This window comes from Hylobates moloch, unplaced genomic scaffold (genome assembly GCF_009828535.3).
Source record: "Hylobates moloch isolate HMO894 unplaced genomic scaffold, HMol_V3 SCAFFOLD_12, whole genome shotgun sequence".
NCBI lineage: Eukaryota > Metazoa > Chordata > Mammalia > Primates > Hylobatidae > Hylobates > Hylobates moloch.
In genome coordinates, this window is record NW_026652287.1 from 27,840,837 (window position 1) to 27,854,038 (window position 13,202).

The window sequence follows — 13,202 nt, forward strand, 5'->3', positions numbered from 1 at the left end:
GAAACAAGAAAGCCAGAAAGAGCTATAAAAATAAGCCTTCCGAAAACTAATTCAACAATGCTAATTCAAATTCGTGTCTTAAAATTATAGAACACTACGTATCATGGATTGCTAAGTCTCACACAAATAGAGGAAGCCCTGTTATAATGCAGCAGTTTAAGTCCAATAGAGATACCCAACATAATAATCACAATATGCATCAAAGTCTGCCAGATGCTCTGAGGTTGCATTGCTTTTTCTCACATGAGTTTTTCTAGGGGCTACATGCTTCCTGCAGAAGCAAAGCTAAATAAATATGATCCCTAGTCACAATCTCATTTTGGTCATGCTAAAGAAGTTACAGAAAGGAACTAATGCTCCATCTGAATTTTATTTCTTCTCTTGCTATGCTAAAAAGAAAATCAATGTTTCTATTAACCCTGTCTTTGGAGTACCATAGCATATGCCAGTCCTACTTACCGTTCTCTAAGTTCACTAATAAGATCCAGTTTTTTCATGACTACTTGAAGTGGAAAGAGTTCTTCATCTTTAAATGTTTTCTATCAGCGACAGGAAAAAAAAGGCAGAGAAGTTGCAGTCAAAGGTTTCTAGGGTCAGTAACAAGGGAACTGTGAAATCTCAGATCTCATTTCTGTTCCATAAGTAATAGCAATACACTTACCATTTGTGTGCCAACACTTAGTGCCAAAGAAACAATAAGTCGCCGTTGCTTTGTGCTTGGTCCATTTAGAGTGTTTTCAGCCAAAACTAGAGCAGAGAGCACATCAAGACGCTGTTCGCTGTATTTTTTGTCAGAAATCACTCTTTTCTTAAAAATAAAACAGGAAAACTATCTGTTTTGTTTCTGAGGCGATAACAAAAGACTCAGAAGAAAAACTTCTTGATTATCTTTTCCATGATTCAATTTAAGAGAGCATACACAAATATTTTCCCCATTAAGCTTCTGATAATATTTTATTTATACTTTACTTCCATAATATGATCCCTTAGTACTGTCAGAAACAGCAAATGTATTAGGCATACTTTAAGATTTCCATGTTAATTTAATAAGAAATCATTTTTTAAATGATACATCAATTTCAAAAGTACAAACAATGTCTTTTTAGAAGTGTATTAATGTAGTACATGCTGTAATTTCACAGTAAAGATAATGCCAATAACTTGAAGTAAAAATTGTAAAATACTATGGAGATAAATAACCAAGCATATTATGTTTGAAGGAATGGAATAAACAGGTTAAACCAGAAAACACATATAAAACAATGGAAGAACAAACAAAAAAGATAACATACTTATGCTAAAATGCATAATAATTTGCATACCTTGGCCACAGAAATAGAATGAAGAGCCTGATGTTGAAGGTGCTGTGTTATATGTGAAACTGAATCAGCCACAACCATGCTTCTCCTGTAGAACATGTGCTCTATTGCCTAAAAAGAATCAGAAATAATTTTGTGACAATCAACTTAAAAATTTTAGGCAAAATTATAGAAGATCTTTACGACGTTAGGCTAGGGAAGGGATTTGTAAATGAGATACAAAAAAACCTTACAGGCCTGGCGTGCTGGCTCACGCCTATAATCCCAGCACTTTGGGAGGTCAAGGCAGGCGGATTGCCAGGTCAAGAGTTCGAGACCAGCCTGGCCAACATAGTGAAACCCTGTCTCTACTAAAAAATACAAAAATTAGCCGGGCATGGTGGCACATGCCTGTAGTTCCTATAGCTGAGGCAGAATCGCTTGAACCTGGGAGGCGGAGGTTGAGGTGAGCCAAGATCACACCACTGCACTCCAGCCTGGGCAACAGAGCAAGACTCCGTCTCAAAAAAAAAAAAAAAAAAAAACTTACAAAGTATAGAACTGATAAATTCAACTATACTAAAATTAAGCACTTCTGTTCATCAAAAATCTCTATAAAGAAAATAAAAAGGCAAGCCAATGTATCACAAAATATCTACCAGGTACAAGTGACTAATGTTCAGGATATAGGAAGACCCAAAATGAATGAAAGATTTTGTTTTTTAAAGGCACACAATCCAATAAAAAAAACTGAAAAGACATGAACAGATTTTTCACAAAAGAAGAAACATAGTTAATAAATAATTGAAAGGATATTTACCAGCACTAACAATCAGGGGTTAAATATTAAAAATAATAATAATCAAAACCAATTATATCCACTAATTTATTTTAAAAAATGAAGCTCGATAATACCAGTGTTGGCCAATTGTAAATACAATTTTATTTCTAATGTAATTTTCTAATGTACTGTGGGAGGCATATATATATATATATATATATATATATATATATATATAGTCTGTCTATAGAGACAATGTGACATCATCTTGAAAAGCTGAACATATACGTAACACATAATCCAGTAACCAACTTTAGGTATATAATTCCTTACAAAACCTCCTGCACAAGTACACCAACAAATGCATACAAGGATGGCAACATTGTTTATGATACAAAAACTGGAAACAACCCAAAGTCTATCCACAGGAAAGCTACACAACAATGAAAATAGATGTGCTACTCATCCCAACATGGATACCCTCAAATACAAAATGCTGAGTAAAAAACAAAATGTTGAATAAAAAAGCAGATCAAAAAATACATAAAATACTGCTCCAATAATATAAACTTCAAAAACATATATAACGATTACTGTTTTATGGATTCATCCATATTTGGCAAGCTAAAAAGAAAAACAAGGGAATGATAAACATAAAATTCAGGACAGTACTTTCCTCTGAGGTGGACAGGTTGAGATGCAATTAGGAAGAACACAGCATTTGAAAATATTGGTAACATTCTATTTCTTAAGTGGGACAGTGGTTTATTATTATTTTTAAAACCATGCTTATGTATTACATATTTATACATATTGTAACATACACATATACTCGTCTGTATTTATAGTTCATAAAAAATAAATCTAACATAAAGTATCTATAAACAAATAATACAAAGAAAAAAAGGCTGAAAATCCAAAGGCAGAATCTGCAAAAGAAAAATCTTTATTTCCTGAACAAATCTAGTCAATTATTAGGAGAAAATTTACCAGCAAATCTTAATTTCAATTTTTACAAAAGGTTAACTGGGCTTTCCTGCCTACAGGTTTTTTCTTTAATACAGAAGTAAGCTAAGAAACACGTTACCATACTTGCATAAGTGCACTGTAATTCTTAATTCATTTGACCATCTCTATAAGTACTCTACTGTTCAAATCACAAGATTACAGCATTTCATCTAAATTATAAAATAAATAGACTTATGTTAACTAACCTCATATGCATGTAAACACTATAATGGACAACGGTAGGCAAGTTTTTTTTTTTTTTTAACTCATGCAACCTTTTTAAAACTTCCATGAGTAAAGCTTTACTGATAATATTAAAGTTAACTTTTCCATATTCTTTCTTTCTCTCTCACTATATTAACTTTTTTTTTTTACTGTGTGAACTGGATATATTAACTTTATTTAATAAAGCTTAAATATAATGACCAGTCATAAGTAGTTACTCAGAAATTTATTTAAATGGCTAGTTCCTTTATTCAACTGAGAGAGAAGTACTTTCTCACAATTTTCTGTTCTCATATAATCATGTAGTCAAATCTTACAAGATTGTCCTAATTTAAGCCTGGGTCATTTCTCAATTATGATGGCGAAGTAAAATAATCTAAAACCTACCTTGAGAAGTTCAACAAGCCTGCACAATGCCTTAACTGAGGTTTTGGTCATTGGCTTTTGCATGGACATGTAGAGATTCATTGTGGTTTTAATAATGGTACTAATACTATATGCATACAAGAAGCCCTGCAAAGGAAAATATTGATTATAATCACAAGGAAGGATTTTCTTCAAGATTTCGTTACCTATTTAACAGCAGTTATTCCTCAACTTACCAATAATTAATGTTTCTAAAGTTCATTTTAAAGCCAACTCTTAAGATTTGGAAATACTCTTCCTCACAGAGACAATGTTATACATGGTGGTTAAGTTCCAAAGAAGCCCTAACCGTTTATTTATCCTGTCACATACCAGAAGTTTTGTACTGTCAAAATAATAGTGTATAATTACAGCTTAAGAATCTTTCCCTTAAAAAAGTTTTGAGTGAAACAATTTGGATGTTAGAAAGGTATCTATTCATCCTTATCTTACCTGCCAGGGAAGAGAATAAAGACTCCTATCTGTTGCCAGATCTGTTGCCAGGACTCTAAGGAGTCACAAATTGAAAAATAAGGAGAAAGAGAGCTGTTCTTCAGTCAATACAGATAGGCACAGAAATTTCTGAGTTCCAAGCCAAGTCCCCCTTTCCTATTCATCTAGACCAATCCCCATAGTCCATCTGCTATCTCATCCTTGCCTAGTTTGGTGCTAATTAGGCTTTCTCTCCTTCCAGCCCAGTGAGAACAGATTCTCCATCCCTTCTCTATTCATGAAGGAAGCCAGGTCTTGTGAGGTGTTAAAATTCTTTTAAAGGTATTGAACTCGGTGAAAACGGTGGAAGAAGAAAACAGGAAAAAAGGGATATTACTTCTCAAACGCTTTTTCATTTAAACCCAAAAGGGACACACAGAAAAACACAAAGATAATGATGGAGATTCTTTGGGTCTATAAAGTTCCCAAAAGAGACACATGTACAGTTCAGCAAGGAACCTTAACTATGTTATTGTAGATACATTAAGGTGGTGGGGCAGAAGATATATGCAACCTTTTGCACCTGTCCCACCACATGTGAAAGAAAGTATTCTCCCATCGGAAAGCAGCTCACTAAAGGAATGATACTCAGCACAAAGTAGGAGTTCCTCTGAACCACACACAAAGTTTCTCTGTGGCGAAGAGACATGCTAAATTAAGAAAATGAAAACATCAAAGAGAGGATAGCATCCTAAGAAAGGCGACCGTAAGACCAAAGCTTGGCACATACATGCAGAAAGAGCCACAGTCTTACCTACAGGACTATTACATCAGACCCTACCCTGGTGCAGCCCTGGGAAAAATTAAAAAGCACAAACAAAGAACAGCAAAAACCTAACAGTAAGTCAGGCAGAAAAAGGAGGCTTCCCTTTTTTAGAGGTACTTGAAGTACAGAACTCCAGGGCCCATATTAGCTCATTCCCAGATAACCATTAATTTGTGAAGGGATGTATTTTGAAATCTAAATTGTGAGGGAGAGGGTAGTCTGGAGTCTGTATTAGTTAATGGTAGAATAAATAATTTAGACCAGCCTTCCCACTAAGAACAACTAGAAAATCTGGGCAAAACGGTTTCAAAATGTCTCATAAGGCATCAAAGAGGATTCAAAAAAATAAGATCTAGAAGACAGAAACTTAGAGAAGTGAACCTGGCATTCAGAGTTGCTTTCTCTTAAATCATCTGCCTTAAAGACAAAAGCCAAACATAACTCAACAACATCTCACAAGGAAGGGAGATAAAAATAGGAGCTCGGGGCTCATCGGAGCTGGTTTTCGTAAACCACCTAAGTTCTGAGTTGGCATCCTGAAGGATAACCCCCCAAAAAGCAATGGTGAATTAAACAACCATCACAGGATCAAAATCCCGCTTCAAATCATCTTGATCAACCTACTAGACTGATATAACCTGGGTTGCTAACCGTCCTAGACTAGCTGTGTACAAAAGCAAATACAAACACAAATACAAATCCCTTCTGGAGGAAGAAAATATCCAGATCCTCAAATTATGTCTACAGCTTTTCATATACAATGTGTGGCACTCTATAAAAAATAACTGGGTATATAAAAGGTAAGAGATGTACAAAAACAAGAGAAACAACAGATAAGAGAAATATCCAAATAATGAAATTATTAGACATGTGCTTCAAAATAAGCTGAACGTGTTGAAGAAAATAAAACACAAAATCAAGTATCTCAGAAGAGAACTGTAAACTATAAAAGCCAACTGAAAAGTAAAATTATTAAAATTTAAAACTCAGTAGATGAATTTAACAGCAGATTAGAGACAGATGAAGAGAGAATTAGAAACGAGGAAACAGAAAAGAAATAATGCTTGAAGAGTTAATGGTAAAGAATATTCCATGAATTCAAGAAGCTCTACTGACCCTAAAGTAGCATAAACACACAAAGAAAACCACACCTAGGGGCACTGTAGGAACACTGCTAAAAGCCAAAAAGTAAAGAAAGATACATATTTTAGAAGCAACAAACCTACAGTTGACTTCTTAACAAAAACAAAGGAAGCCAGAAGACCATAAAATGACACCTTTAAAAGCTAGAAGAAAAAAAAACCCGACCAACCTAGAATTCTAACACAGCAAAATGACTGAAATGAAGACATATTCAGACCAAAAACTATTATAATTCATCAACAGGGACTTGTATTAATGAAATACTAGCAGGTATTCTCCAAGTAGAAAGATGAAAATTAAAAGATACAGGAAGAATAAAAAGCGACAGAACAGGTAAATATGAGTAAATCTAAATAAACACTGACTATAAAAACAACAATAGCAATAATAATGCCTTGTGAGGTTTAAAATACAGAGGAACCCAAAGTACACAACAACAGCACAAAAGATGAGAAGGAGATAAATAGAACTAAAGCTGCTTAAGATCCTTATACTGTCAGGAAAGTGGTAAAACTACTAACTTATATTAGAGCTAAATGAGTAAACGATGTATCTTAAAATGTCTAAAGTAACCACTAAAAGAACAGTAAAATAATATAGAATTAAACTAATGGAGGAGAAATAAAATTAAAAATACTCCAAAAAAGAACAAGAGAGGAAAAGAAAAGGGACAGAGAACAGGTGAGACAAATACACAGCAACTAGTCAGGTGGTAGTTTAAAACCAAATATATCAACAATGACATATAGAAAAAATAATACTATAAAAAAAAACAAAGATTATCAGATAGGAGAAAAATACATGCTACTTACAGAAGACACACATTAACGATAAGGAACCAGAAAGGCCACAAGTGAAAGGATCAAAAAAGATAATACCATGCAGACATTAATTAAAAGAAAACAGTTATAGTTAATATCACACAAAAGAGACCTACAACAAAAAGCATTACTAGAGATAACAAGGATAATTTTTTAACAAGAAAAGGTCTAATTTACTAGGAAGATAGAACAATTCTAAACATATACTTAGCCTCAAAATACACAAAACAAAAACTACAGAACAAGGATAAACAGACAAATCCACAATAATAGTGGGAAATTCTAACACGACTCCCAGTATCTGAAATACACAGACAATATCATTAACAAATATGACCCTCTTGTCATATACAAAATGCTACAACTGACAAATACAAATTATACATTCTTTTCAAGTGGACGTGAAATGTTTACCAAAGTTGGCCATAGGCTAGGCCATAAAGCAAATTTCAAAATACTAAAATTATTTAATTATTGCTACAACTCAATAATAAAATAACTAGAAAATTCTCATACATTTCAAAATAAGGAAATCTTTCAAAAAGCCCACAGTTATAATAAAAATTTTAAAATAGTTTGAAATGATAGTAAAAATACAACATATCAAAACTTCTAGGATACAGCTAAATAGTCAAGTTTTGAAGGAATATAGAGCTTTGGATGGGTTGTTAGAAAATTTAAATTAGTAAGTCACACAGATCCCAACATAACCAAATCAATTTGTTTTAATAAACAAAAACATACTCTACCCTTTGTTCAGTTTTTTCAGTTTAACTTCTGTAAGTCAGATTAACAAAAAAATGATTCCCCGAAATATTATAAGATGCAACTACCTGTATAAAAACATTACATCTATTGGTGAGATCTTCAGCAAATTTATCCATTCTCTGCTCTTTAGATAAAATAGATTCCATTTTCATCATCCATGAGCTCACAAAGACGTAGTAAGACTGTACATCTCTAACAAAGGAAAAGATTGGGGTTACTCGGCAAAGAAAATTTACTTCCATTTCTTGATATTGATTGGAGCACATTATTTCCCTGCAGCAGTCATTTCATCTTTCTGGTTTTCAAAAGATAAATATTATATAGACATATATAATTTACTCATTCAACAAACATGCCAGGCACTGTTTCTCAGTACAGGTACTGAGAACACAACAGTGAAATCAGCAGTAAATAAAACGAATACAAATCCCTGCTCCCATGATGCTTACATTCTAGAAAGGAGAGCTGTATAATAATGCAATCAATAAGTAAAATTTTAAATTAATTAAAAGATACATACTACAGAAGAAATAAAAGCAGGGGAAAAAGGTAAGGACTGGGGTGGAGGTACAATTTTATATAGAGTGATCAAAGTAGGCTCATTGAGTAGGTGATCTGGGGCCAAAGTTTGAAGCAGATGAATAAGTAATTCATGCAAATATAGAAGAAGTGTAGAAAAGTGAATGACAAACACAAAATCCTAAGACATTTGGAATGTGTCTGGCTTGTTCAGGTAATAACAAAAAAGTCAGTATACCTGAAGCACTGTGAGCAGGGATTAGATCAGCGAGATACAGAGGGAGGGAGTGAGGGACTAGAAAGGTGAGATGGGGAAGGGATTTGTGGAAGGCCTTGCAAGGAGCAGGGATTTTGACTCTGAGAGAGACAGAAAGCCACTAGAGGATCTGAGCAAAGTAACTTGATCTAAGTTTAGTTTTAAGAGGATCTGATGAGTTGAAAATAAACTACAGAGGGGGCAATGGTAAAAGCAGGAAAACCACCTAGAAAGCTACCGTAATAATGCAGAAGAAAGAGGATGACAGCTTGAACCAGAATAGGAACAGTGGAGGTGGTCAGAATTGGAATATAAAAGCTAATAGTTATTGAATGCTTACTACATGACAGCTACCGTTCCAAGCACTTTACACACACACACACACACACACACACACACACACACACTACCTCTTTCAACCCTCACATTAACTTTATGAAGCAGGTACTACAACCTCCACACAGAACAAGAAACTGCTACACGGAGAAGTTAAGTAGGCACCAAGATCATAAGTTCAGCCAAGATTCAAGTTCCCATCCAAGGAAGCTTTCGCCTCCCAGAAAGACTAGAGCAACACAAAATGTAATTCTCTCTACTATTCAGGATGATTACAAATACTAAATCACTCCATCAATGTTTCCCAACTCAGTCTCATTCCAGATGGGAACCTCTTTACATTCACAAGCTGTTTAAGCTATAATATTCTTAAAAAAACTTAGTATGTGGCCGGGCACGGTGGCTCACACCTGTAACATCAGCACTTCGGGAGGCCGAGGCAGGCAGATTGCCTGAGGTCAGGAGTTCGTGACCAGCCTCGCCAACATGGTGAAACACCGCCTCTACTAAAAATACAAAAATTAGCTGGGCGTGGTGGTGCATGCTTGTAGTCCCAGCTACTCTGGAGGCTGAGGCAAGAGAACTGCTTAAACCCGGGAGGCAGAAGAGGTTGCAGTGAGCCAAGATCATGCCACTGCACTCCAGCCTGGGCGACAGAATGAGACTCTGTCTCAAAAACAACAAACAAAAACTTAGTATGCAAAAATGGGCAATTCTCCTTTATGGAATCAGACACTACTAACTTTTTAAAAATCTTCTTTAGCTACACAAGGTAAAGAAATGTCTCATTCTTACAGGTCAGAATCAGCTAGAGGATAGCTCTTCAGGGCAAGGAACTGAAGACACTCAATTACGTTTAGAATCCCACACTGAGGTCAGTGGCTAGCCATATTGCTGGGCAATCTGTCAATCTCCAGAGTTCAATCTAAAGAAGGATCCTGTCAAAATCTCTAATAAATGTGACTCAGGGAGGTGAAACCCTAGCACAAAATCTGAGAAAACCGGTTAAAAGAAAGCCATAATTCCATTAGACAAAAAACACAAATAGTCGTACTTTGTGGCTTTGCTTAGAATGGTGCTGAAACATATTGTTTGACTTATGAATGATTCCTTTTTTAAAAGCCTGGTCCTTTTTTAAAAACAGAGAGCACGGTCCTAGAGCAACACCTTCACTTTTGAGGAGGAGGTTGTGATCAAGACTCAGCAGGAATCCCATGTACAGCAGAGAACAGAAACGTCATAAGCAAGGACCACAGCAGGAGACCTAGGCTAGACTATGGAAGTCTCCCTGATGAGCAACTGTGTCAACAACACTATGAAGAAGGCAATAATACACAGTGATCGGCATTCAGCCAGCTTTAGGTAAGACTATAGGATAATGCAGAGGCTTTTATGTCACTTCTGCCCATCACTCTGTCATCACATCCAGATGACAGATGATCTTTACCTCTTATAAATACATAAAAATGAAATTGCTTCAAGTTTTAAAAAGCAAGTTAACTGACAAAGAGTACAAAAATCGCCAAGTGTCCTATTGGATTGTCCATTGCATTTCAAAGCACAAACAGGAAAAATACCAAGGTAAAAAAACAAATCTCCTGCCCCAACATAAAGCACTAAACAGTGTCAACGCCTATATGTCAACATGAGGGGCTGAAACAAAGATTCAGACCTCTATCCTCTAAAGGCAGTATTTTCCAGTGTTAAAGTGGTTGTGAATCAAAAGCAAAATGCAAAAATCCACAAACCTTGGACCCCAGTCAAGGAGGCAGCTGGGACACTGGCCACTTGGGGTTGGTGTATAGTGTGGGGGCAGGAAAACTGTTGCTCATTGCTCTCCACGGCTCCCTACTCACTTACGTAAACTCTGAAGCCTGACCTTGGAACACCTCTTAAGACACCCCCTCAACTTTCTCTAAAATGTCAGGACAAAGCCCATGCTGATCACATCATCCCTCTCCTGAGTTTCACTTTAGTGGAGTGAATTTTAGGTTTCCTTGACATAACTGCAAAGAGATGAAAAAGATAACTGTGCCCTTCATCTTCATGGAGCTCTGTAGTAAAGAATTTAGAAACAAAATCTCATCATGTGATAAGTCTTTGAAAGTCAACTTATTTAACTGTCCACTTAGTAAGACTCACTTCCCACAGATCTTGGACTGACAGTTATCTATATTCTGCCTACACAGCTTTAGTGAAGGAGACTACAGAGCAGCCTACACAACGCTACCTGCTGCAGAGGCACTAGAATGGGACTGGCACTGGTTTGAATGCCCTCTCTGACATGTACTTAGCTGTGTGACCTGGCAAAGTTCATTTCTCTAAGCCTCATTTTATCTAAAAATGGGATAAAAATAGTTTAGAGTAGTAGTTAATAGCCTGGGCTGTAGAGTTGAACTGCCTGCATCTGCCACCTACTAGTTGTATAAACTTGGGCAAGTTTAATCTCTGTAGGGTTTTCTTATCTACAAAATGGCAACAACAGTATCTACCTCATACAATTTTCTGATCATTAAAGGAGGTATGTGTGAAGTTCCTGGAATAGCTACTGGCGTACAGTAAGCACGCCATAAACATTAGTTGTCACATTTATTATTTTCTGCCGGAAGGCTGTTACGTGCTTTATGGAACATGATATGTTTAAAGCTATTAGCATAATGCCTGCCATAGAGTTGAGAGCTTCATGATGTTGGCAATTATTATCATTACTATCTGTCATCTTCACCTTTTGGTTTTAGTTTAGCCTACTGAAGCCACAGAGATCAAATCTGTTCCCTCTTCATTCTGAATGCCCCTCAAATATTTAAAGAAACCCACCACATCATTCCACAGATTTCTCTTTTAAAGGCCAAACTATACAGACACTAACAAAGAGAAGATAAACAAGAAGGCATGGTTCTCAGACCTTCTGACATCTTGATCAGGTGCATCTAGGGATGCTGCAGTTTGTGACCCTCTCAAAACATGGCACCACCAAACACCAGCTATGATCTGACCAATAAAAATTCCATGGAATATACCTGGGTTATGAAGTAATCTGCACAACAAACCCCCATGATACATGGTTACCTATGTAACAAACCTGCACTTGTACCCTGAACTTAAAAGTTTAAAAATAAAAAATAAAAAAAAGTTTTAAAAAGAGGCTGGGTGTGGTGGCTCATGCCTATAATCCCAGCACTTTGGAAGGCCAAGGTGGGCAGATCACCTGAGGTCAGGAGTTCAAGACCAGCCTGGCCAACATAATGAAATCCCGTCTCTACTAAAAATACAAAAATTAGCCAGGCATGGGCGCGGTGGCTCACGAATGTAATCCCAGCAGTTTGGGAGGCTGAAGCAGGCAGATCACAAGGTCAGGAGTTCAAGACCAGCCTGACCAACATGGTGAAACCCTGTCTCTACTAAAAATACAAAAATTAGCCGGGCGTGGTGGTAGGTGCCTGTAATCCCAGCTACTCGGGAGGCTGAGGCAGGAGAATCACTTGAACTCAGGAGGCGGAGGTTGCAGTGAGCCGAGATCACACCACTGCACTCCAGCCTGGGCGACAGAGGGAGACTCCGTCTCAAAAAAAAAAAATTTAGCTGGGCATGGTGGTAGGCACCTATAGTCCCAGCTACTCGGGAGCTGAGGCAGGAAAACTGCTTGAATCTGGGAGGCAGAGGTTACAGTGAGCCAAGATAACACCACTGCACTCCAGCCTGGGCAACAGAGCAAGACTTGGTCTCAAAAAAAAAATAAATAAATAATAATAATAATAATAATAATAATAACGGAATTTAATGGAACTATCAATTCCCATGACCTAGATACATGATAAATACCCCTCATCCAAAATGGTTGGGACCAGAAGTGTTTCAGATCTTGGAATATCTGCATTATATACTTAACAGTTCAGTATCTCTAATCTGAAATCCAAAATGCTCCAATAAACTTTTCCATTGGGCATTATGATGGCACTCAAAAAGTTTCCAGTATTGGAGCATTTCAATTAGGGATACTCAACCTGTACTATAACTAGTTTCCACAACGTGGGTATTACAGTTATTAATGTAAGCTAAGTATATATTGGCATTTTGAGTAACTGCATCACACTGTTACAAAATATCAACATTCTAAGAACTAAAATACCCACATTTTTCCCCACTTACTGCTACTCAAATGGAAAGATAAATCTCTGTATGTATCTTATATTACTTAATTCAGCTCTTTAATCTAAATCTAAACATTTGTTTTTATCCCTCTTCAATCCTGACTTAGGATATCTACTAGAGTTCTGAAATGAGTAGACCTGCCTAAATCGGTTGTAGTTTTCCACTTTAATCAGAGGACATGGCAGTACTAAAAATGACATGCTCTTCCTTCCCCCAATGTATAGTAATGATC

At 36.3% G+C, this 13,202-nt stretch overlaps 1 protein-coding gene across 4 annotated transcripts in view; it reads right to left on the reverse strand.

Annotated features, from left to right (window-relative positions):
- Positions 1–13,202, reverse strand: part of WASHC4 (WASH complex subunit 4) — a 65,290-nt gene that overhangs the window by 31,486 nt on the left and 20,602 nt on the right. For all 4 annotated transcript variants that reach the window (XM_032168825.2, XM_032168826.2, XM_058426062.1 and 1 more), the window contains exons 14-18: positions 7,773–7,899; positions 3,700–3,825; positions 1,323–1,430; positions 662–808; positions 460–539 (exon numbers count right to left, since the gene is read on the reverse strand). In XM_032168825.2, coding sequence (XP_032024716.1) covers positions 460–539; positions 662–808; positions 1,323–1,430; positions 3,700–3,825; positions 7,773–7,899 — 588 coding nt within the window. The remainder of the gene's footprint in view (positions 1–459; positions 540–661; positions 809–1,322; positions 1,431–3,699; positions 3,826–7,772; positions 7,900–13,202) is intronic.